The sequence below is a fragment of the Ovis canadensis genome, chromosome 14, assembly GCF_042477335.2.
Source record: "Ovis canadensis isolate MfBH-ARS-UI-01 breed Bighorn chromosome 14, ARS-UI_OviCan_v2, whole genome shotgun sequence".
In the NCBI taxonomy this organism is placed as follows: Eukaryota; Metazoa; Chordata; class Mammalia; order Artiodactyla; family Bovidae; genus Ovis; species Ovis canadensis.
In genome coordinates, this window is record NC_091258.1 from 25,549,876 (window position 1) to 25,575,973 (window position 26,098).

Below are 26,098 nucleotides of genomic sequence, written 5' to 3' on the forward strand. Positions count from 1 at the left end.
ACAAATTACCCTCCAAACTGAAAGCAGCAAAAATCACCCACTTCACTCCTGACTGCAATCTGGGCAAAGTTGAGTGGAACCAGCCCGTGTCTGCTCCAGCAGGCATTGGCTGAGACAGCTCTTCTGGGGCTGGGACTCACTTCCAAGATGGCACACCCATGAGGCTGGTGGGCTGGCAGCACTGGTTCCTCTCTGTGAGCCCTCTCCATGCGCAGCTTGGGTTGGGCTCTAAGAACAAGTGTCCCAAGAAGATGGGGTGGAAGCTGCCAGTTCCGTGGCCTCCTCAGGAAAGGTGTTCGACAGTGTTCACCCACTTGTCTCAGAGCCCAGATTCAAGGGGATCTGCACAGATCTCTTCTCTCAATGGGGCTGTTAAAGAACTTTGGGTGGCATTCTACACCTTCCATAGCACTTAAAACAGCTCAACAAGTTAGAGGCATTCTTCTCAGGAGGGAAGACACAAGATACCAGCAGAAGATGTCACCCAACTCCCAGCTCCGGGACGGGGGAGGGGTCAGGTGGGCAGTGCCCCCTATGGCATACTGTGGAAAGTGATTGTTCGTTCAGCTGCTCGTTGACCTCTTCCTGCTTTCAAGTATGGAGTTTTGTGTAAGATTTATTTTGAAGACAGACCTCCCCACAGTAGCCCTACCCCTCAAAGAATCCACTTTGAAAATGACCAGAGAGCCCACAGTACCTGTTGTATGTGGAACACTGGACAGGTTAGATCCAGATACAGCGGGCGGGAGTGTAGCAATCCCCACTCGGTTATTTCTGCTGAGTGCAGGGGGTGTGAGGACTGAAGATCTGGAAGTATCCTCTGCAAGCCAGGTGCTTCCCTGGAGCCTGTGGGGGAGGGCAGATGGCAATGTGTGGCCATGCTCCCGAGGAATAAAAAGAAGAGATGCAGGGAAGGAACCTGTTTTGCTCCTTTGGCCAAAACGCAGACAGCTTCATTATTTCATACCAGTATCTCATATCTGGCCCTGGTTCCTTAAACCCCAGTGCACTTTTCTGAAGCTTGGCCAGGCGGAGTGCTGGTATCTGTCACTGATGTCTGCTGTGGGTGTGAATGGGGAGCTGGATTTGCCCCATGTTTCCTATCCCCTGCACCTGATTATGCTTTCTAAACGTTGCTCTCATCTGACATTTATCTTCTCACCTATATCCCTCTTCACAAACGTGCGCGGTTGCGGTTTCAGCTACACAGGCTTTCCTTTCCTGGGTAGCTGACCCTTAGCCGTCCCTGCTTGCAGCCTGTGTCATCACGTCTCTTTCCCCCTCTGCGGCACCTGAGAGCAGGTCTGTGTGTCACCGGAGGGGAACCAGGGTGGCCAAACGGCGGCTGAAGGATGAGAGGAGGGCACACCTACAGAAGTTGTGGCGGGACCCCTCCCCTCAGAGTCTAGGGGGTGGCTCCCCCACTTCCTGGCAGCTCAGGGGTTGGGGGCTGGGTTGGGGAGGGTGCGGTGTGAACAGTGCCATCCTGGCTCCTTTGCTGGAGGTTAAGATACAGTCATCCCTTGGTATTTGTGCGACTGCTTCCAGAAGCAGCTGTAGATACCAAAATCCACTGACACACAAGTCCCTTGTATAAAACTGTGTCATACACTCGGCCTTCCGTATCTATGGGTAATGCATCCTGTAGTCAAAATTCTCAGTTGGTTGAACCCAGGGATGGTGAGGAATCAGCAGGTGTGGACGGCCAACTGATAATGCAGGAAGCCGGCAGGGTTTTGGGGGCAGAGGCTGGGATCCAAGTGACCACCTCACCTGGGTCTGGAGCCTTGAACAAGCCGGTCACGCCTTCTGAGAGCCCCGTTTCATCTGTAAGTCGCCCATCTGCTGGTGCAGGTAAGGCACTCTCAAAAGGCAGAGCTCTTGTCCGCTGGGATGTGCAGTCCTGGCCTTGGGGAGCCTCCAGTCCAGACGGCCCAGGTGTGAGATGGGGGCAGAAGCAGGCTGAGACCTGAAGTGACCATCTGTACCAGGCTCAGCACTGCCAGAACTGGCTGTGGGGCCAGGTGGGGGCACCACTGCCCCCTAAGTGGCCTTACTCTTCTCATTTGCAGAAATGGGTAGAACGCTGTGCACTGCTTCACAGCTGGGACAGTGTGTGCTGGGACCTGGGCCCACAGAGAACATGGCACACATGTTACTTGTCTGCACTGGGTGGCCAGACTCCAAGGACTAGGATGGACCTGCTCACCTGCACGTACTGAGGGGCCACTAAGTGCTACCCTGAGCAGTCCAGAAGCTGATTTTAGACATAGGAGACACATGCTGTAACACTCCAAAAATGATTTCAGTTCAGTTCAGTTCAGTTGCTCAGTTGTATCCGACTCTTTGCGACCCCATGAACTGCAGCACGCCAGGCCTCCCTGTCCATCACCAACTCCCAGAGTTCACCCAAACTCACATCCATCAAGTCAGTGATGCCATCCAGCCATCTCATTCTCTGTTGTCCCCTTCTCCTCCTGCCCCCAATCCCTGCCAGCATCAGAGTCTTTTCCAATGACTCAACTCTTCGCATGAGGTGGCCAAAGTACTGGAGTTTCAGCTTTAGCATCATTCCTTCCAAAGAACACCCAGGACTGATCTCCTTTAGAATGGACTGGTTGGATCTCTTTGCAGTCCAAGGGACTCTCAAGAGTCTTCTCCAACACCACAGTTCAAAAGCATCAATTCTTCGGTGCTCAGCTTTCTTTATAATCCAAGTCTCACATCTATACATGACCACTGGAAAAGCCATAGCCTTGACTAGACGGACCTTTGTTGGCAAAGTAGTCTCTGCTTTTGAATATGCTGTCTAGCTTGGATATAACTTTCCTTTCAAGGAGTAAACGTCTCTTAATTTCATGGCTTCAATCACCATCTGCAGTGATTTTAGAGCCCCCCAAAATAAAGTCTGACACTGTTTCCACTGTTTCCCCATCTATTTCCCATGAAGTGATGGGACCGGATGCCATGATCTTCGTTTTCTGAATGTTGAGCTTTAAGCCAACTTTTCACTCTCCTCTTTCACTTTCATCAAAAGGCTTTTTAGTTCCTCTTCACTTTCTGCCATAAGAGTGGTGTCATCTGCACATCTGAGGTTATTGATATTTCTCCTGGCACTCTTGATTCCAGCTTGTGCTTCTTCCAGCCCAGCGTTTCTCATGATGTACTCTGCATAGAAGTTAAATAAGCAGGGTGACAATATACAGCCTTGGTGTACTCCTTTTCCTATTTGGAACCAGTCTGTTGTTCCATGTCCAGTTCTAACTGTTGCTTCCTGACCTGCATACAGGTTTCTCAAGAGGCAGGTCAGGTGGTCTGGTATTCCCATCTCTTTCAGAATTTTCCACAGTTTATTGTGACCCACACAGTCAAAGGCTTTGGCATAGTCAATAAAGCAGAAATAGATGTTTTTCTGGAACTCTCTTGCTTTTTCAATGATCCAGCAGATGTTGGCAATTTGATCTCTGGTTCCTCTGCCTTTTCTAAAACCAGCTTGAACATCACGGTTCATGTATTGCTGAAGCCTGGCTTGGAGAATTTTGAGCATTACTTTACTAGCGTGTGAGATGAGTGCAATTGTGCGGTAGTTTGAACATTCTTTGGCATTGCCTTTCTTTGGAATTGGAATGAAAACTGACCTTTTCCAGTCCTGTGGCCACTGCTGAGTTTTCCAAATTTGCTAACATATTGAGTGCAGCACTTTCACAGCATCATCTTTCAGGATTTGAAATAGCTCAACTGGAATTCCATCATCTCCACTAGCTTTGTTCATAGTGATGCTTTCTAAGGCCCACTTGACTTCACATTCCAGGATGTCTGGCTCTAGGTAAGTGATCACACCATCATGATTATCTGGGTCACGAAGATCTTTTTCGTACAGTTCTTCTGTGTATTCTTGCCACCTCTCCTTAATATCTTCTGCTTCTGTTAGGTCCATACAATTTCTGTCCTTTTATCGAGCCCATCTTTGCATGAAATGTTCCCTTGGTATCTCTAATTTTCTTGAAGAGATCTTTAGTCTTTCCCATTCTTTTGTTTTCCTCTATTTCTTTGCATTGATCACTGAGGAAGGCTTTCTTATCTCTCCTTGCTATTCTTTGGAACTCTGCATTCAGATAAGTAATGCTAAATAAAATCGTCCATGCATAGTGACAAATTTTAGAGAACATACAGAAATCATAATGCAGAAAACACAAGGGTTAACACTGCAGCCTGGAGAAGCGCCCAGAAGACAGCTCATCCTAGAGGGCTCATATGGATTCCAAGGGGGATGAAGGAAAAAGCTCTTCCTTAAATTCAACATCTTGTCCATCCCTTCCAAACCCAACATTAGAAAACATTCTCTTCTATTATCCCCAAATTCCTTTACATTTATTTTTATGTTCAGATACTTAATTAACCTGGAATTTATTTTTACATGTGGTATTATTTAGCATCACTGACATAATGCACATGAATTTGAGCAAACTCCAGGAGACAGTGAAGGGCAGGGAAGCCTGGTGTACTGCAGTCCATGGGATCACAAAGAGTTGGACACAACTTAGTGACTGAACAACAATGATTTAGAAATCCAAGCTGCTTTATTCACCCTTCAAAATAACATATGTAGAGGAGATCCTGTCACTATGTCCATTCACAGCTGAGCATGTGGAAGCTCAGAGAGGAGGTGCCCGGCAGTGGCAAGACAGATGCTCTTGGCCAAATCTGTGTGGTTCTGAAGCACGTGTGTTAATGCTAGCTGTGTTTTACTACTGTGCAGAGGAAACACCGGAGGTAAATAAGAGGCAATATAAAGGCTGCTTACGTGGTGGGGTGAGGGGTAACACCATTTGTACAATACTTCTGACAGCCCCAAATTTCCAGAGTGGAAAAATCTAAGTGATGGCGAGCAGTGAACCTCAAAAGAAACAGGACGTTAGAACTGGCCAGGCCTTAGGAACAACACGCTTGACCCTCTCACTATAAAGCCGAGGACACAAATGCCCAGAGAGGCTCCACGATATCATAGGGACTGACAGCGGAGACGGCACAGCCCCAGGACCTGGCCCCCGTGCAGAGCGGAGTCTGGGTTTCTGGAGAGGGTGCAGACCCAGTGTGGTCGAGTCTCCTCGCATCGCAGGCAGAGCTGCACCACCACTCAGCAAACAGGATGGGACCCAGGAGTCACGGCAGAGCCACTTAAAAAGGTTCATGCAGTCTCAGAAACTTGTCAAGTGCTCATTTTCCATTATTCTCTTATTATGTGAATTACACGATTATGACACTGACAAATACTCAAGAACCCTGGGAACAAAAACCTGGGTCCCTGATGCCCCTTCTGGCAGAGCTGAGAACTCTGGCTCCAGGGCAGCCCGAGGCGGGCAGAGGGGAGGCACACACATGATACCTGGCGGCTATTTCAGGCCCTTGGTCCTGTCTCCTGCCTACCAACCTACTGTCCCAATATGAAGACAATGAATGCGTTCAGATTATGTGTGTATCAACACACCTGGGTTCTTCTGGCTAAAAGTGACAGGGAGCCCAGCAACCTGGCCCAGCGCACAGGGGTCATCCCTAACATGCAAAGCTCAGCAGTGTGAGGAGCTGGCTCAAGGCTCACCGGACACCTGGCCCCAGGAGCGAGGCACGGACACAGCCTGCCCCTCGGCTCTGACTGACGGGTCCCTTCATTTCTGCGCACGCATCAGCAGGCAGTTCTCGAGGCTAGGGGACGGATGGCGGAGAGCACAGGCAGGGGCAGGCTCACTTCCTAACCTCCCAGGGCGCTGCTCCAATGGTGGCAAACCAACAATAAAGACATCAACAAAAACTCAGCATGTCAAACGCAAGAGGTGTTCTGGGAAAAGGGGGAAACCCAAGGGGAGTGAGGAGTTCAAACATCAGGCCACTACTCTGGACTGGGCGGTGAGCTGGTCTGGAATGGCCAAGATGAACACAAGTGACCAAATGACACCAGCTGAAGGACAGGGGTGTATGGTTCGGGCAGAGAAAGGTGAGCCCAGAGGCCTGACAGTCTGACCTCCGTTAAGATATTCTACTCCCTGATTTTGTTCACAAAAATGTGGAAAGAGGCGGCATTTAACGAGGAAATCTAAGGGTCGAGTCTCTTCCCAAACTCTCCATCAATGAGAAAATGCTTTTTCAAACAGAGACTGAATGCCTTGAGAACATTTTCTTCAAAGCGCTGGCAAGGCCTGCCCCCTTGAGGCGTAATGATGGGCTCAAACCATGCTCAGTAAGACCTTCTGGTGAAAAAATAAACACTTCCAATGAATATACATTTGCAAAAAATAAAATCTCCACTTAAATACTTATCTTGACTTTTCACCCAGGATCAACTGCAAAAGCGCTTCTGTTTAGAAAGCACAGTTCAGCCAAAGTCCAGCTTGATTTTAGGAGAGAAATGGAGGGAAAGATGCAGAGAACACACAGCAGTGGGCAAATGAGTGTGAAAGCATCTGTTTGGCCTCGTCTGTGACACAGGCTGGGACCACTCACTTTTCAAAGCCAGATCTCCTAGAGGCAGAGCTTCCTGCTGTGTGGGGGCAGCTGGCCAACAGTGGGGATGGGGCGGGGGTGGGGGTGGGGTCACCCAGAGGGAGGAGCCCGGCTGCAACAGTGAGGAGGGGACAGAGGTGAGAGGACACGGCCAGGGGGTCCCATTGGACTGGCCGCCATCTCCAGCATCAGGGCTGAGATGAGATGAGCAGACTGTGCCCCAAGGATTGGACTGAACCCCCTGGCTTCTGCAGGTTGACTGCACCTTTTTCCCTCTAGCAATGCGAGGCCAAAAAGCTAGGAACAAAAGGGTCACTTCTGGCTCCACCCTGCTGTGCCTCTGCAGCTGGTCCCTGCCAAGGCCCCTCCTGGCAGACTCATCTGTCCACCTCCTCTTAATCCCCCATGCCTCTCAAGTTCAGAACGCAGACCCCCTAGACTGCTGTAAGAATTTACTTCTGTTCGTTTATTGCCCACTCAGTCCCCTCAACCAAGAAACCAGCAGGGCTGTGACATTCCGCAGGCTGAAGGACCAGGATGCGCCAAAGCCTGAATATGAACTTCCTGCCTCCAAGAGACTCCAAGCGCCTCACGGGCTGACTTCCTGCCCCCAGGAGACACTGGGCAGCAATTGAAGCTCTGACTTCCCAGAAAGGACCAAATTCAACAGCAGCTCAGGCATCAACGGCTCCACCACAACCCGCTATGCTGGGCTCAGAAGTTCACTGGGGACCGGAGCGGCATGTCGTCATGGGCCAGCAATGGCTGGTCGATGGTCAGGGAGAGGCTCTGTGGTGTGGCTACCCACCAGATCACTGGCTCTCTGCTGCCTGGCCAGCACCACCCTCACTGTGTTGGCACCCAGGCGGAAGCCCTGCAGGCAGGCGATGGCCTGCTGGGCCTCGGCCGGGTCCCGGTAGTGAAGGAAGGCCCTGTGCTGCGGCCCCTGCCAGGTGAGCCACGAGGGCGCCACGCCCAGTGCGCTGAGGGCCCGCTTCAGCTCGCTCACCCTGGCATCCCGGGGGAGGTTCCCAATCTGAACAGAGCTGGGAGGCACAGAGCCCAGTTCTGGTGGGGCCAGGTCCTGAGGGCTTCTGGTGGCGCCCGGAGGGCTCCGGGGCCCGTCCTGGAGGGTGACGTCCTTCCCAGCCTGCTCTTCTCGGTGGCGCAGGCTTCTGAGGATGGGCATCTTCCCCAGCATCTCACAGCTGATCTGAAAAAGCAAAGCAGCTCCAGCTATTCTCGGGGCGTCCAGGAGGGACCACGGCTCAGCCCCAGGGAAGAAGCATCCGTCATGCAGGAGCCTCTGCCACACGCGCTCGCGGAAGACTCAGCACCCTCAGGCCAGCTGTCTCCCTCTGCCACTCTGCGTCCGCCCTATAGGACACAGCACCTGCTAGGAGCTGGACGGCTTTCTCCATTTTCCTGGGGGCCCAGAAGGCAGACAACGAGGCGTCCTATGCAAAAGTGGAGCTAAGATCACTGGTGTGAGGGTTACAGGTTGTAAACGGCAACTGTCATGGAGACCTCCCAGGATAACAGGGCACTTTCTACCTCCCCTGACCTATACCGTGGGTGGGGTCAGGTCTTTAATGGGGCCATGGGGATCTCCTACCCCTCCTCCCAAGGGCCAAACCCATCTAGGCGTCACCGAAAAAGCACAATTAAGGCAAATGTGGAACAGAACGCTATACTAACAACACTTTCTAGCAATGGGTCATCAGACTACAAAACAACGGATTCTACACACAATGTTATATCTCAGCTAGTAGGATGTTCATACAAAGGACCCTTTTGGCTTTTTGGCTAAGTTGATCAAAGAGCACTTGTAGCAATGGAGGCGACAGAAGAGGCCCAATACTCGAGGCGGAGGCCCTGTGCTGTGCACTGGGGGCCCTAGGGGCTGAGCAGGGGCAGAATTGGTCTCATGTGTCTTAAGGAACCACACGGCAGAGAAGGAACTCTCTCCACCAGAAGCCCTCACCAGCACTGCCAGGAAGACAAGCTCAGGTCTTTTTGACAAATCATTCTTTAGAGGGGCATTCTGGCTTCTGTTTGGGGCATAAAGCACATAAACAATCAGTCACGAAGGGAATTCCCGGGTGGTTCTGTGGTTAGGACTCCTTGCTTTCATTGCTGAGGGTGCAGGGTCAATTCCTGGTCAGAGAACTAAGATCCCGCAAAAAAAAAAAAAAAAAAAAAAGATTCAGTCACCAAGAGGCAAGCAATGGTCCAAATGCAGGCTTCCAACACACATGAGTACCTCAACACAGATCAGCACACAAGATGAACAGGTCTAATTTGTCTACAAAAATAAATAGCTCAAATAGTACCAGAGTCCTCAATATATTCAGAATCACATGTGACTTAGGGCAATGGTTCTTATCCTTGGCAGGGTGTCAGAGACCCTGGAGAGAAGCTGAGGTTCCCTCCCACAAAGGAATCCCCTAAAACTGTGTACAATATCCCAACCCCTGTGCATGGACCTCCAAACTGCAAGAGACACACATGTCCCAGGTTGAGAATCAATGGATTAGGATAAGACTGAGAAGAAACAAGAACGCCCAAGCATGTCAAATGCCCTCTCAGAGACCTAGAGGCTTCCAGCCCCCACTGGCTCCCGCTCCCAGCACTAAGCAGGTAGGTGACTCCACCGCAGCAGAGCCTCGCCTGCCAGACGCTGTTCTTGTCACCGGCACAGCTGAGTCAGGAGCCGTGCGAGTCTTCAGAACAGAGCACACTGCTGCACAGAGAAAAACTTCCTCCTCCTCACATTTCCCACTGAAGTGAAGTGAAGTGAAAGTTGCTCAGTCGTGTCCAACTCTTTGCGATTCCATGGACTATACAGTCCATGGGATTCTCCAGGACAGAATACTGGAGTGGGTAGCCTTTCCCTTCTCCAGCAGATCTTCCCAACCCAGGGATCAAACCCAGGTCTCCCACAAAACAGGCGGATTCTTTACCAGCTGAGCTTAAGGGAAGCCCAAGAATACTGGAGTGGGTAGACTATCCGTTCTCCAGCGGATCTTCCTGACCCAGGAATCTAACTGGGGTCTCCTGCACTGCAGGTGAATTCTTTACCAACTGAGCCATGAGGGAAGCCCCACTGCTGAGATGCAAAAAGAAACAAAAACCATGTCTTTGCCATGAAGACACCCACAAGATGGGGCCAAGCTTCCTGATCTAAGGGCATTTTCCTCCACTAGAGGCTCTGTGTCCCAAAGAATCCCAAAGACGTCCCGAGTCCAGCCAACCTGACTCCCTCCCACACCCCTGGTCTGCCTTCTTAAGGGGTTCAAATTCTTGCATTCTTTTGAAGTGTTTAGCAGCAAATTTAAACTGGTCACATTTAGAGTCGTAAGGATTTCTTAAGTTACTGGATCATTTAGAAAGGATGATCAAATTTAAAACAGTAATCACAGTCAGATAGAAATCATGTCTGTGTCCTTGAGTGGAAGAACGAAGCGTTGCCCCAGTCCCCGAACCAGCAGTGGGGGCCACCAAGGCCACACCTCCTGGTAAACACGGTGCGCCCACTGGGCCCGCTGCGAGGCTGCCTCGGCCGGACGGCTGCCCCTGAAGTCCTGAAGCTCCTGTGATTTTTGCCCAGTGGATCCACAGGTAGATGTGCACGTTCTCAAGAAGCCTGGCCCCGTGGGAGCCACCAAGGCCATGCCTCCTGGTAAACACAGTGCGCCCACTGGGTGGGCCCGCTGCGAGGCTGCCTCAGCTGGACGGCTGCCCCTTAAGTCCTGAAGCGCCTGTGATTTTTGCCCAGTGGATCCACAGGTAGCTGTGCATGTTCTCAAGAAGCCTGGCCCTGTGGGGCAAGGCTCCACGCTCACGCAGCAGATATCCATCCTAGAACGTATGTGAGGCACACATGCATCCTGTGCACGTCCCCGGAACTCACTGACCCGAGCCAGCACCCGGACAGACTGCAGTCAGCGGCAGGACGAGGAATGCCCTCCAGCACACCACAAACCTACGGAGTCCACAGCATCGCGACGCCGACACACACTAAGGGGTCTTGGGAAGGGAAGTGCAGAAATGCAAGCCTTTTATGTAAAACTGCTCATTTTGAGAGCACTGTGTTCTTTAGGACGGCAAAGCTCAGCATTAGTGCCCTCTCTGCAGACCCGCGGGCCCATGCCCCATGAGTTCTAAAGGAAAAGCCTCTCTGATGAGGGGGCCTCTGCTGCTTCACTTCCCCAGCCCCCTGGCCCCCGTTGTGCTCCTTGTGGAATGGCACATGTGGGCTGATGGAGGCCCAGAGGTGACAGCCTCTGAGAGCCCAGAAGACAGGCTGGATTCCCACATGGGGACCCGTAGGGGTGCTATTTTTCCTGGCTGGCAATTAGGAACATTTGTTAGGTTTTTTGTCAATTTACCATGTGAAATAAAAGATACTGCTTGTTAATCAAACAGGAAAAAAAAAATTATGCCTTCTGTAACTAATCATTCCACTTAAAAAGCTGGTATAAAGCAAAATTGGCTTTTTTCTATGCCCCAATCACTTCTTGCTGAAGCACGCAGATGGCAGTCATTTATGAATACATGTTCCCTTTAGAGATTAAGTTTAAAACCTGTCCCCTACAAATGCACACTCAGCCCAACACAATCAGAAATCTGACTCTGGAGGCATCTGCCGCCAACCCAAGACGACACTGGCTCTAACCTCACCCCTGGGCCACACTGGGGTCACGTGAGTCTATGTGGGGAGGTCACAGAAGGCTCAGGACCTACCCGTCTGTGCCCAGGAGCCAGCCTGAAACAGCACTACAAGCAGCACTGAGCCGCCCCCGCCACCTCCCCATCCCCGAGGTGCTCTGGCTGCACACACTGCAAGGCCAGGCAAGAGTCTGGGGGCCAGAGGACCCCGCCTTCACAGGGCCCACACAGGGGGACGACCAGCTGGTGGCAGAGCTGAAAGCTCAGGACCCACAGTGAGGGATTCTCGGCACGGCCTCACTGATGGTTAGCATCCCCCAGGAAGACGGTGAGTAAACCGAGGTCCCGGCAAGCAGGCATCAGTGTGGCTGAGGGGTCTCAGGAAGCTGTGGCTGGACTGTTTCTCTTTCATCTAAGAGGGATTATATTCATCTAACACAACTGATAACCTAACTTGTTCCTGTTTTCATCTTTTTCTTACTAAATTACAGGTATTCTCCGAGGCAACCATCTCCTCTCCCTGGCGAGGCCCCCAGAACCCTCCCTCCCTGCACTGCAGCTAGCCCTCAGCTATGAAGAGCGGCCCCTCTGGCACATCCTCCCAGACCACATGCTCAGCCCTGAGCACAGCCCCTTCACTCCCACGGCCGGTGTCTTGGCCACCACTCCATCTAAACGGAGACTGTGGGCCCGGATTCCAAGGAACCTTCAGTTCTAACCGCCCTGAGGGATGTTTCAACAGTCATGAAGGATGCTGCACCTTCTCCCTGCTCTCACCAGGGGTGATTCCAGCAGGAGCACAGGTGTTCTGCAGGGAGACCCTCGGGGTGGGATGAGAGCAGAGGATGTCCCCTCTGGGCCATCCTTGGCGGTGGACACTGCTGATTCCCACGCCCAGAGGAAAGCAGCCTTCCAGCCCTGGATGACTCAAGTGTAAGGAATGTGAAATATGGACAAACATGCTAATTTGACCAAGAGTTTCAGTCCAATCGGAGCACAACTTCTCCAGCTTTCTCAGTAACTCTGGCTATTTTCCAGCAGACAGCATCATAACCTAGAGGTTGGCTTCTGGGGTCAAACTTCTATTGCAGACCAGTCTGTGATGCATGCTACTGCCTACTCTGGAGAGAAAGTCACCATGGCATCAGCTTATGAAGCTGTGGGTGCTGCCTCCCCAGTTCCATTCTGCATGGAGGCGCAGATGGCACTGAGAAAGCCGGCTTACAAAAAGAAAGCCTGATGATTAGGGCCGTGTGCAGCTGGGGTGGCAGAAGACAGCTCCTAGAGATGAACCCAGCTGGCAAGTAGATTCGAGGGGCTGGCTCTCCTAGTGGAGCTGGCCACCTCCCACCGCTATCGCTGGTGCCATGTGCAGACCTTGGATCCTGCCTGCTTGGAGGATCTCACAGGCTTCTTAAGCATGTTCTCCAGCCCACGCCTGGAGCCTGATTCAGAGGCTGTTGTTCAAAAGCTCACGGGCGGCTCTAACACACAGCCACACAGGCCTGGGACAGCAGTCTGACAGAGAACGCAGAGAGAGGGGGTGTCTGTGAGCCACGGGCTGGCGCTGGCCTCGCTCCACCTCGCGGCGACCCACCTTGGACCATGCGATTCCCGCTGGCTTGGGGCGCTCACACCCTGTGGTGATGACTCGAGTTGGAGTGAGGATATAGTCCACACTGAGGTCGTGGTCCTCGAGGAGTGCTTCAGGTATGTCAACGACCTGGTCGAACAGAAGTGGGTGAGGGAGCTGCTTGGGGTGCAGCCCCGGCCGCGTTCGCCGCGCCTGTCGATGGAAGGATGATGTCCCCCAAACCCGTCCTGCTTCAGGCCGAGCTGCCACGCCACCAAGCACATCCGGCCCGGCGAGCCACACCCCACACCCGACACAGTGCAGAGAGAAGGCAGAGGCCCAGCTGCCCTGCCCTGGCCCTCACGCTCCATGCCCAGTGGCAGCTCTGCTTGGCCTGCTCCCAGGAAGCACCTGGCAATCATGGACGATGGTGACCACTGGCGTCCCCTGGCTGACCGCTCCCATCGACACCATCATGGCGTATTCAAGGTCGGCATAGCCTTCTCCCTTCCCAATTCTCCAGCCTAAGAGGCAAGGCAGAGAAGCAGCATGTGTGGGTTCTGGGGAATCAGGCAGGAGCGCGCTTCTCATCGTGGACTTGGGGGAGTTCAAGGGGAAGTGCCACGCAGGACGGGTGCCTCGGATAACACACAGTCAAGGAACTTGGCAGCCTGTGCACCTTCACAAAGCAAGTAGAGCTTGTACTTACAGGAGCTTTATGTTAACAGATCCACATTTAAAAGGGGGGGAAGGGTAGTTTCTAAAGCACTAAAAACAAGTTCCTACTAAAGGCAAATCGTTTTCATTGTGCAGGGACAGTGGGAAGTCTGCATCAGGGGCCGGAAGTGAACTGGCTCAGCCCTGCCTGAGGTGCTAAGCAGGGGCCTCGCTGGGCGCCCGGTGCTTAGCACTCTGCCACTGCCGGTGCCAGGGGCACCAGCTCAGGCCCTAGTCAGGGAACTAAGAGCACAGCCCGCAACTTGGAAGGAGGCAGTTTGAGCAGGGCTATGTCGAAAATTCACAAATTCGTCACAAGAAAAGGATTTGTTATCTGAAGCTCAAGGACAAGCTAGGCAGGGGGAAAGGACGCAAGACAGTGGACATGAGCATGCTGCGAGCTCCCAGCCAAGTCCAGTTACTCCTCTCAGCAGGATGCCCAGGCCAGCCAGGAGTTCTGACTTCTATGTGACATCAGCACCATCTCTGAGCACAGAAGCCCCATCACTCAGGCATCCTTCTAAGAGTCAGACCTGACTGTGCTACTTTTACAATGAGAAGTCTTCAACCATGCATGCAAAGAAGAGAAAGACAATTCAATAGCAGGGCAGCAAAGGGTACAAACGGACCAGAGAGACAGGCAACAGTGTTCACAGGAGAAACATTCAAGCTCACCCAAATCGGATGTAAATCAAGAGGCAACTCAAACACCATTGCTTACTATCAGACACAAAAAGTGAGGTGTGATAATCCTAGTTATTAACAGGGGAAGAGAGAGAGAGGCAAGGCAGATGGTGTGCAAGGATGAGAGGTGGGCACCCCTGCTGCAGTATAACTTGGCGACATCAGGATTTAAGAACCCACTGGTCCAGTAATTCCTCTCCTAGGAGTCATCCCGCAGAAGGAAATGGCAGCCCACTCCAGTGTTCTTGCCTGGAGAATCCCAGGGACGGGGGAGCCTGGTGGGCTGCCGTCTATGGGGTCGCACAGAGTCGGGCACGACTGAAGCAACTTGGCAGCAGCAGGAGTCATCCCACAGGCAGTCCTCCAAGGCCCCCTTAGGCCATAGGACATGACTACACAACACCCTCCGCGTGTCTGCACACAGAGCGTACCCTGAGGACATAGGTAAAGTGTCTCTAATGGGAACACGCGGAAAACAAGGAACCCAGAATTGCAACATCCTGCTCCTAAGCATCTCACACAGTAGCTCAGAGCAGGAGCAGGGAAAGAGTAACTTTAGGGCGATAATGTTAAAGGCTGACACTGAAAAACACAGTACTCAGGGTTGGGAATGAGAGACTTAGAGCACTTCTCACCAATGACTTACTGGGAATCGCCAGCAAGTTACTGGGAACCTACTGAAGGAAGAACGTGGCTTTGGCTGATACACTTCCAAAGAGAGATCTGGGGATGAGCATCTTCGGACAATCTCTTGGCGGGAAAAGAAGAGAGCGCTTTCCTAGTGACAGGGGCCCCAGCCGCACACACAGGTTCAAGTCTGCAATGCGCTGACCCCGCTCCAGAGCAGCAGCTTGTTCCCGACAGCACCAGACAGCACCACGCCGAGCCTGGAGCGGGGCAGGGCAGACGGGAAGAGGCCCCAGGGAACGAGTCCCAGGACGGCTCAGCCAAGCTCACAGGCTGGCGGGGTGACCCACGCTGTCCCGGCTCACAGGCTTGCAGGGAGAAGCCTCAGGCCCCACAGGCAGGCTCAGGACACCCCGCACTGACCAGGAGGCTACTGCTGCACAAGAAAGAAGAGGTTCAGAACCCAGCGTTTCTCCATTTACTGGAGGCTCTCCAAAACCAACTATTTACTGACACACTGCAAATAAATCCAGCTCCAGTTCCAGTTAACTTAAGAACAGAGAGGAAATCTTTCACCACCTGAAAAGAGATGACCTCATGTCATTTCTCCTGTTAAGAAAAAGTGGAAATGCTGTAAAGGTGTTGAGTGGGGATAAGAGTGGGAGGGACTGAGTTAATTCTTCAACATGAGTGATAGATGCAGTGGTTTCGAGGCCAGGCATGCATCCAGAAAGCTGAAATTACTCACTGTCATCATCTGTAAGGCGACCGGAGGGCTGGGGGAACAGCAGGCTGCAGAGTCAGTGGTCACATCTCAGAGTTTCTGTTCTTAATCTTACCTTTTTCAGAAACAGCCACGGACCCCACCACAACTAAGTCCACAAGGACCTTGGAGTCCAAGCCCACGGGAGTGCTGTAGTTCCTCACGCCCTGTGAACAGACACGTGACCTGAGAGCTCCCCATGCAGCGAGACTGCCGGCCTCATAACCCACGGGCAGGCGCGCTCAGGCTCTGAACTTCCCGCGGGAAGCAGGTGAGCCACCCCCCCAACAGCAAACGACGCGGCAGCGCGGAAGCTGTAGCTCAGGAAGCCATGCATCAGAACCATTTTAAGGCAGTTCCCACAATTCTTCACCAGGGGGAACTGACAGCAAAAGGAACAGGACTTTCATTTCATAATATTCAGGAAATCCTTTCCTCCCAGGAGGCAGGAGAGCACAGTGATTAGAGCCCAGGGTCGGGAGTCACAGGAACCGGGTCCAGACCCCTCCTCTGCGGCCTCAGCAGAAGGAAGCTCTCTGAGCATCAGTCTCCTCCTCTGTGGCACAGGGACAACAGCCCCGCCTCGTCCCGCACACTGGAATGAGGTGACAGAGCACAGGCAAAGCATCCAGCATGTAAGACGGCCATTAAGCATGTGGGACATGTTAGTTCACCATGAACAACGGAGGCCTCTCTGCATGAACAGCCAGTTATTCAACCAAAGAGCACCCAAAGGACATCCACTTATCCCACTAACACGGCCTGAGTGGAGGCACAGGGAGGCTACTGCGGCCACGACTCTGATGACAGGCCCTGGGGAAATCTAGGGAACTAGAGTCGGACACTGCGAGGCCCAGTACCCGGCAGGAGTGGCCACCGGACAAGTGACAAGAACACGACAAGTGACTGGTCCAAGGAGCAGTACTATGATTACCTTGGGGCCTCCCAACAGTCAAACCACAGTCATTGGCCCCAGGTGCCCCCACTGTGGGAAGGCCTGTCTTTCCTTAAGCTCACCACACCCATGCAGCAAGGTGTTTCTTGCCCATGGCTGACATCTTCAAGCCTGTTTCAGGGGGCTCTGCGCCTGGCAGCCTTGGGGAGCAGACACTGGCATCAGGTCTTCTGTGCTGTAACCCGTCTGTCAGGCCCCCCTTCTCTCAGGGGTCAGCCTCACCTGCTCAGCTTGACCAGACAGAGCATGAGCAACCAGGAGTCTCCCTGACACTCCAAAGTCCTATTCTATTTAACCGAGAGTCACTGGAGGGGCAGAGGGACTTAGGCAGTGAGCAGACCCCTCTGTCTTCCCCCTGGCATGGTTCCCAGAACACTCCTGAGGCCAAGAGTAAATGCGGAGACAATGGTGGCAGACACAGGCGGCTGGGGCATGACAGTGGCAGGAGGCTGAGGCGCAAACTCAGCAATGTGCCTGCCGTGAAGTGAGGCGACATCACAGTCTCCTGAAGCGGCATACACGGTGGCAGCATTTCACCACCAAGCTTCGGCCACCTAAATAACAATCGTACTAAGTCTGCGTCTGCGTTAGACATGTCTTTATGACTCTCTATTTGCCATTTTCCTCCACCACAGAGAAAACAACACTCTGAGGTCCATGACCCTGGATCTCTGATTTCTAACCAGTATCTCATGATATAAAAGAGCCCAAACACTGTTCAATTCGCACGCAAGCTCAGTCGTGAGAGCCGGCCTCGCTTTACTCTGGCTGGGCCACACTTTCAGGAGTGCCCACGAGAGACTGGCCAGTGCCAGCGCGTCAGAGCCTCCTGGGAACAAGCTGAGTGTTGGTCGCTTTTCAAAGGGGAGGGGATGCTGTGAAGGGGGACACAGACCATTGCACCGGCACCATAGCCACAGCTGACCTGGACTTCAGTATGAGGAAAAGGGCTGCTTTACTGTCCAGAACCCAGGATTATAACTGACCAGATTCCCTGGCAGCCCTCGAAGGGTGGGCCCGGGTCTGTGGCCACGTCCACCATCTGCAGGGCAGCATGTGGTGGGCACTTTGAACAGTGACCAGAACCAGGGTCACCTCTTATATTCTCACATTTGTTTTTCCTTTAATTTTTTTCCACACGTTTTGTTATCTTACTTTATTATATGTATTTTTGTATGTCACGCCAAATTCTGTTTTTGCAATAAGACAGATTATCAATAAATGACAATAAAGCATTCACTTGTTATACACTAGACTTAGGTGGAAAATCCCTTTTAGAAAGGTATTTCTTGATGCTCCATTCTCCTTTTCACCAGACTAGGAATCAGATGATCTGAGGTGAACTCTAGAACTCTGAAAAAAGTCACCAAATTCTATTTCTTTGTCTGTAAAATACTAGACAAATTTCATTATAAGGCACTCTAATGTAATGTTTATAGTATACTGGTTTCATGGCATTATGAGGCAGTAAAAGAAAATATTGTTAAATTACTAAAGCCTTTATTACTTCAGCACTTGGTGAGACAATTTCCAGTTGAACATATTTTGGAAATTCTACCCTGTGGTACTACCCTGTGGTATCTGAGAAAATGCTCTAGGACACCGAACAGCATCAAAAGTTAACTCTAGAGGGCGCCAGAGTACCAGAAAATTGGCTTTTCCTTTTCTCTTTCTTACCAGGAAGTTTACTATTTGTCACCCTGGTGCAAAAGAAAAATCAAGTGCCTGGCAGCTTTTCTTCTGGGCTCCTGTAAGGACAAGATTGCTGAACACCTCACACCACGCTTCATTCGGTTTTGCTAAACACAGACTTCAACCCAGTGGCGGAGTCACACTGTTCTAACTCACCGGAGGGCATGGCTGAGAGTGGTTCTTCCCTGCGGCTGGCGCTGCTTCCAAACTCACCTGAGAGGTGGCACATTTTCTCAAGATGTCTTTAGTTGCTCCAGGGGGTGGAGTAATCTTATTAAACAACCCTGTTCTCAGTCGTGGTGTTGGAACCAACAATGTTTTTTTGCTCTTTTAAAAGAAAAGACAGTAAATAAATTACAAAATTTAACATGGGAACTTTCTTATGTATTGTTTTAACATTTCAGGAACAGAAGCAAGCTACTATTACCTGTATTTTGGGGTATATGTCAAGAAGATGAGCTGGTTTGCAAACTCAACTAAATAATACTTGGGCACGATGTTACTTAAGAACAGTTTACACTACCCTGACTCAGAATAAAGGGGCGAGGGTTTGTAAAACTTGCTGATTCTATTCTACTTGCCATTCAAAATTGTTCCCAGTGAAAATGATGATGCAAATCCAAAAGAAGTCTGTCCTGAAGAAAACTCCAACCATAATCTTGCTGCCTTATGCTCCTCGAATTACGCCCTATCCAGGTACAATGATGTTTTATTTTTAAGCCACATTAAGACATTACCCCATCAAGCACTTATATCTAATCTGCTGCTCAGTAAATCAGTCTGAGAGATCAGTACCCGTTATAATCAATATTTTACACTGACTTGTGTCAATAGCCGTTTTATTCTATTTAATTCTCAAATGTTTATTGCAAGACCAAGAACAGAGGTTTTCAGAGTGAGGGCCCCTGGGCACCATTTGACATGATCAGAAGCTCTGGGGTGGGGCCCAGCAGCCTGGTTTAATAAGCCTACCCAGGACTCCTGATGCACAGGGCAAGTTTGAGAACCACAGCCAAGGACACTGCTGCAGATTATACAAGGGTGGGCCATGAGGCAGTTATAAAATTTTAAGCTCTTTTATGTAAAAAATAGCATATCTTACTTTTTCAGCAGGAGATGACAGCCTAAGACCAATAAATGTCCTATAAAATTAGTTTGGCTTTCTTAAATAAAGGTTTTCAATCCCAAGAAGCGTATTTCAACGGAAGTAACAACAGAGGTGGGTGACTTTGTCTGCAGTCTCCAGACTCTGGTGTACTGCCCAATACTCTGCTAACCCATTGGTTGCAAACTAGAGGTCCCTGGGGAGCTCTGAGGCTCACCAAAGTCGAGGTCCACTCAAGCCTGACTCAGAACTGGACATCAGCAACAGTCTTTCAAAGCTCCCCGGCAGGTGCTAACTTACAGACAGGATGCTCAGACTGGCGGTCTCACAGCTTCACCAGTGTGTTTACCATGACCAAGTTCTCGTAATAGCACCAGATGAGGGTCTGGCGCCGAGCCTGGGAAGCTGTACCCCCAGGCATCACCCCCAGGTGATATGGCCGTGCATATCACCATCCTAGCCTGATCAAGTATGCACCCCCCCACCCAGGATGGAAGGTGCCTGCAGAGCAAGGCTTCTCAGGAGGTGTAGGGAAACTGAGTTGCCACCTGAGGCCCAGCAGCATACGGCAGGATCCCACAGACCCCACACTGCCCCAACATCAGCCATTAAATGAAATGAAGGCTGTCACCTGAATGGTACTGCTTTTATAGTTTTGTTTATATTTAATTTACATGTGTATTTTGATTTTACAATCACACTGGAGCTATGAAATTTAAATTTATGCCAAGTTTTATACTTATGCCTATTAAATGAAATTATAAATTAAGGCAACCCTGGGGGGAATTTTTCTTCTTGAAAAGGGACCTATTATATATAAGAAACAGTGTTCTAATTCATGTGTTTGGGGAACTCATTTATCAGATTTCTTACTCATAAGTCATCAAATTTCAAAGAATTATAGTATCACAAATGTAGTAGAAGAAATATACATATTGTAATTGTTCTCTTCTGGAGAGGTACATCAACACCTTTCCTCTTTGAATTCAGACACGTTCAGGACTTCTGACTGACAAACAATGAAAGAGTTCTGAATGTCCTGGGAAAAACAACTCCACGGACACATTCTGCATGGAGGGAGTCAGAACCCTCCTTCCAAATGCAGGATGGTGCCCACTCGCCAGCCACCTGCGGCGGGCAGGCTGGCCAGCAGCCAGGGCTCTGGCTCAGGGAATGGGATTACCTGCAGCGCCAGCAACCGGACACCTTCCAGTGGTTTATCAGGGTCCACTTTAAGTTCCTGCGTTCTGGCAAAAACCTCGAGGTCTCTGATGTTTTGGCAAGCCAGATAAGAGCCCTGGTTAGGTAGAGAGACAGAGGTGCACTTACATCAAGGACGAAGAAACGGGCGTTTTTCTGGGGAGCGTCAGGGTTGACTTTAATGGTTCTGGCCATTTTGAACGCCTGCAAACGTGGGAAATGCTCGGCGGCCCGAGAAGCACCCTGTTTTTAAATGCAAGTGCACGTTACCAAGAGGCCACTGCCCTGAGCCACCTGCAGCCTGACGCTCCAACACCTCCCCCACACAGGCTGAGACCAGGTCTGGGGTCACCCGAGAAACGTCTAAAGGGGCAGCCAGGGTGCAAAGGGCTTAGAAGCCAGCCCCACTGGCTGGGGCTCCCTCTCAGAGTATATCGGCCCTTAGGAGCCAGCTGTATGAAAAGGTACCACAAGGATCGAAGGCTTCCAGCCGGGAGAAATATTCCACTCTGTACCAAATGGGAAGCAGTAGCCTCAGTACCACCTCAGGGCAAGATGCAACTCAACCACCAATCCCACACAGAAAGGCAAGAGGCGCTTGAGAGTGAGTGTTAAGTATTAATAACATGATGAAGGACATCTCTAAGCATAGAGACATCCTGGCCAGCTGGTTCAGATTTCACACCACTCACTGTTCAGCGAGTTCAAATTCACCGTGAAGCGGGGTGGTAACTGTCTTACTACTGTTACTCATTCAGGAATATCCCAATTTCCTTGTGAATGTTCCAGGAATGGTTCAGTACCTTGAAGTTGGGAATCCTGTGATGAACAGGCTGGGGAAAATCAGCTAAATTTTGTGATTCCATGTAGTCCCAAATCCACTCACGAATGTCCTGTTTGGAAACACCTACAGCAATAAAGGGTGTGACTGATAAACACACAGACAGGACCCCCACAGCACAGCAGTCCCAGGGCCCAGGGCCTGTCTGCTCCCACTGCATCCTCAGCTCTGCCACGCCAGACAGAACCTAGGGCTTCTGACCCCTATGTCGAAAAACCAAGGCTGGTGACACTTGACACCTCAACAAATTGTTATAGTCCAAACACAGTGTACATTTAACATAACTCAAGTGCTTAATGAAGCCTATTCTATGAACCTGTAGCAGCAGGACAAACACCACTCAAGCCATGGACCCAAGCACTCCTAAGTCCTTTCTCGGAGACACGAGTCCTGCTCAGTCAAGGCTCTGTGCTCTCACTCTGTCTGTCAGGCTTGAGACAGCTATGATTATTTCCCTCCCTCTGCAAGGCCTGTTTGCTTGCCTGAGTGATGTGTAAGCCAGCTGCTACTTTGGATTACCTACTGCAATCCACTTTATTGCGAGAATCTTTATTCTAGATCTCACTTTGGAAACGAATTTTCAGGCAACAAATATTCCTTAATCATTTGATTAGGGAAAGCCCTTAGAAATCTTGCATTACCTACATGCTCCTCTTGAAATGGAGAACTACAGAAAGCAGTTTCCAGTTGAGTGGGAAAAAAAATAAAAGTGGCACATGAATATAAACGCATTTATATGGAGTTTTGTTTCTCTTGGTCCAAAGGGCTATCCTTGCACCCGTGCAGAAGTTTGCGCCAAATCACTCTGCTGTGACATGGCACCTCTCAACACCTGGGCGGCAGCTTCACCCTCGGGTCCTCAGTCTCCCCTGAGTAAACGCTGCTCAAAAGTGACACAAGGCAGCAGTCCCACAGCAGACCTGGAGCCACCAACCTGGGCGGTAGGATGTGACTGGCGGCTGGCTTCTCACCATAAACATTTATGAATTATGTGACTTTGAATCTTGTGAATAAATTATATTTTAAATAACTTCTTTGTAAATGGAGTTTTAAAACACACAAAGGCATCTATATAATGAAGAGCCTCTCTCACTGTCTCCTGAGTACCGGGTCCCTTCCCCTGAGATAGTTGCATCCACTTGTCCTGATAAATTTTTCCCCAGGCATCTCAGGCTGCTGACAGGAGACACTCCACTCCTGTCCCCCATTCTCTTTCCCTCAGAGGGCGCCCGAGACAAGCAGCTACATTTACTACACTGAGTTCTGTTGCTGTTTACTTATTATCCTGCAGATTGGCCTGCACGGTATATAAAAAGCACCCTCACACTTTTCTGCAATTGCGGGTAGGTCAAATTTTATTCAAGCAGTCCTTGACTGATGGGCAGGGGGCTTTCCAGCCTTGCTACTGACACATGCCTTTACAGACCTCGCCAATTTATAATGATTTATTAAAGGTTTACATGTAGTTTTATCATGTTCAGGGCCAGAGCCAAAGGTTTCCAGTGCTTATGCCCTTAGGCTAGACACAGATCCCCTGGAACACCACCCATACCAGGCCCTTCACAGGTAGACCCCAGAGCGTCCTGGAACCCACTGCAAACACTCTGGTGCCTCTTGACCCTTCTGAACCAAGAAGGCAGAAATCAAGACTGCAGATTCATGTGTATTTAGGGAACAAGCATCTCCAAGGATGCAGGACTACAGTGCTGTCGGCCTGGTTGAGGCCATGTAGGCAGCTTCCAGGACTTGGCTTGTTCTTTCCTGCTGGGAGCTCTGCATTTTCTGGTCTCTGCCGGAAGTCTGTTCTACTCCCTGTCAGTCAAACCCTCACTCTTCAAGGCCTAGCTTTAGCACCACCTCCAGGAAGTCTCCCCTCCATGCTGCTCCAGTGCTCTGAGGATCCCTGACACTGAGTGTGGAATGAGCTGCAAAGCCCTGTCGTCCACTTCAGCCTCATCTCCTGCCACCCCCCACCATGAATTTAAAAAGGGGCCCAATGTTGGTCCCTGGCCTCACACATCTGTACCCCTGTCTTTTTCAGGTCTTTGTACCTCCTCTCCTGTCAGGGCTAGCTGAGACAGACATTCCTCCTTTGGGACCTCTGATTCTTGAGGAACCCCAAACACCCTATTTTGTTTTGTTTTGTTTTTTTTTCAAAACAGAAACCATTAAAACAAATTCCCTGGTGGTGCATTGGTAAAGAACCTGCCTGCCAATGCAGGAGACAGGGGTTCGATTCCTGGTCCAGGAAGATCCCACATGCCGAGAGACAACTAAGCCCAGGAGCCACAACTATTGAGTCTGTGCTCTAGAGCCGGGGAGCCACAACTGAAGCCTGAACCCTCTACAGCCTGCGCCACAAGGAAAGCAGCCTCAATAAGAAGGCTGTGTCCTGCATGTAGAGAGCATCCCCTACCTGTCACAACCAGAGAAAAGCCCCTGCAAATAACGAAGACCCAGGACAGCCAAATAAATAAACACTTTTTAAAAAAAAGCCACGACATTACTTTCACTAACAACTCAGAGGTCCAACAATATCCCCAGCACTGTGCAGGTCGCTGTGTGGGACCCAGGAATTGTAGGCATTGTGGCCCTTGCTCCAGAGTCAATTAATCATCACATCTGAGTGACTCCCATTTAGAAAGCAGTGGGCTAATTGCAAGGGGAGGGAGAGAATAAAAGGGCAGCGCCCTGCCCTTGGAAAGTTACCAAAACATGGGAAATAATTAGGATAATAAAAGGCGACATATATTAATGTGAGAAATGCATGAACCCTGTTCTGTAACTGCCCGTCAGGTCAGCCTGGGTCTCCCTCCTCCTTCTACCTCTAGCCCCAAGCGCAGTCCTGGCACTTGGCAGGCATCTCCAAAGGTCTTTGTTACCATTCCACCGAGCTACCAGCACCTGTTTCCTGTGCTGTTCCATGCTGCCCGGCCAGTAACGGAGGAGGGGATTTATTCACATTTCTCCAACTCGGCTTTAACAGACCGTGGGGTCAGCGAGAGCCTCAGTACCATCTTTGCCAGGCAATCCTGCAATCAATCACCGAAGCTCAGGGGCTCTGGGGCGAGCCTCCTCAGGGCCTGGGGCAGACGACACAGGAGGCAGAGCTCATCTGGGGGGAGGCGGGTGCGGAAATGGACACCACCACCTACCCAGAAGGCAGCCCCTCTTCTTCTACCTACTCCACCGACAGCGTCCCGACCCCGCTCAGAACCCTCGGAGACCCCGCCCGTCCATGTCCCCTTCTGTCTCTGGCGGTTTCTCCGCCCAATCCCTGGGGACTCCTCCACGACCCCTTGCCGGTCCCTCACGTGACCCCTCCGCGACCCCGGTCCGTCTCTCAGGCGGCCCCTCCGCGTCCCCCGCCCGACACTCAGGTGGCCCCTCAGCCTTCCTCGGCCCGTCTCTCAGGTAGCCCTCAGCGTCCCCTGCCCGACTCTCAGGTGGCCCCTCCGCATCCCCCGCGCGTTTCTCAGGTGGTGCCCGGGGCCGCCCCTCACCCGCCCTCGGCTCCATGGCGACGCTGTCAGTGCGCGACACCTCCCTCGGCGGAGTCCCGCGCGAAGTGACGTCACCGGTGCGCGCACTCCCCGCGCCTGCGCACTAGTCTGGACCCGGGGTGGGGGCACGGTGGCCTCGCCGCAGAGGCCTGGTGGGAACGCTCCGCTGCACGCATGCGCGTGCGAGTCCGCGCGCTGGGAGGAGGGTGGTGGGTGTGGTCCTGAAGGTTTATTCTCAATCAGGCGAGCACTGAGCGCTAGGTCTGACAGACATTTGCCAGGAGCTGGGTGGGCAGAAGAGGAGGCTACCGAGTGAACACCCGTAGCCTGTCCGAGCCCACTGCCAGTTCAAACACACCCACCTCCACTTCTAGTCCCCAAAGGCCCCCTACTCCGAGAAGCCGACCGGGATTGCTCCTCCATGACTCAATTCCTCCCCGTGAGACTCTACAGATGTTAAATGGCACGGTCTGTTTTCTGCTCCCTCTCTTCTCTCCGCATCATCTTCACACAAACACCTCCTAAAGTGCTAAAAAGTAAATAAATAGAATAATAAATAATTCTAATAACAGAAGCTGGCTCCCAAGAAGCTAGATTCCTTCCCCGCTGGGGAGTGAGTCACTCTGCTTCGTTCAGTCCTTTGTAGGCCCGTAGGATCTCCCTCTCTTGTGGTCACCGTGAGACCCAGTGGTCACTTTGAGGGAGGATGGTGATTCTAAGCCTGATGTATTTCCTGGAGCTCAGAATACCCAACCCACAGTCTGCAGGCTCGGTGAAAAACAGCTTCCTCACCTCTTTCTTTCCCTGCCCTGTCCAACAATCAAAGCCCTGTCTGCACCTCCCAGGGAGCAGTCTGCTTTTTCTGGGCTCTGATAATGAATCCTTTTACCCCACAGGGTTAATTACAGGCTTGTAAGTTGCTGGTATAAAAAACTAAAATATCATAGACATTGAGTCATGTGTTCAGTCATCCCTTCACGCATACACTCTTGACTGTGTATATATATAGTCATGAAATTATATAAATGTATGTTTCCACATAGACTATTTACATAGAAGTTTGTGTTTTAACTTTTTAAGTTGTCTCTAATTTCCAAGACACTAACCCTAATCTTAAAGAGGCAGCAAAGTAATGAGTTAAGAGATCCCAATTCCCTCACTTGTAGCTGAAAATTTGGGGTTACTTAAAATCTCTAGACCTAAGTTTCCTCACCTTTAAAATGGTGATAGTAACAGTTCAGTTCAGTCGCTCAGTCATGTCCGACTCTT

General features: G+C 51.1%; 1 protein-coding gene across 8 annotated transcripts; it reads right to left on the minus strand.

Annotated features, from left to right (window-relative positions):
- Nucleotides 1-4,561: 4,561 nt before the first annotated feature.
- MTHFSD (methenyltetrahydrofolate synthetase domain containing) lies at nucleotides 4,562-25,109 on the minus strand. 8 transcript variants are annotated; one of them, XM_069552601.1, is made up of 9 exons: nucleotides 24,641-24,825; nucleotides 24,231-24,409; nucleotides 21,289-21,392; nucleotides 20,469-20,582; nucleotides 18,394-18,507; nucleotides 15,610-15,700; nucleotides 13,154-13,266; nucleotides 12,767-12,892; nucleotides 4,562-7,711 (listed from the first exon to the last, which is right to left on the minus strand). In XM_069552601.1, the coding sequence occupies exons 3-9, from the start codon at nucleotides 21,349-21,351 to the stop codon at nucleotides 7,247-7,249; spliced, it is 1,086 nt and encodes a 361-aa protein (XP_069408702.1). In that variant the 5' UTR covers nucleotides 21,352-21,392; nucleotides 24,231-24,409; nucleotides 24,641-24,825; the 3' UTR covers nucleotides 4,562-7,246. The 8 variants fall into 8 exon arrangements, with proteins under 8 accessions (XP_069408702.1, XP_069408704.1, XP_069408705.1 ...); XM_069552603.1 differs by lacking the exon at nucleotides 20,469-20,582 and adding an exon at nucleotides 20,615-20,728; XM_069552604.1 differs by lacking the exons at nucleotides 20,469-20,582; nucleotides 24,231-24,409; nucleotides 24,641-24,825 and adding exons at nucleotides 20,615-20,728; nucleotides 24,830-25,109 and having other exon boundaries at nucleotides 21,289-21,378.
- Nucleotides 25,110-26,098: the final 989 nt, after the last annotated feature.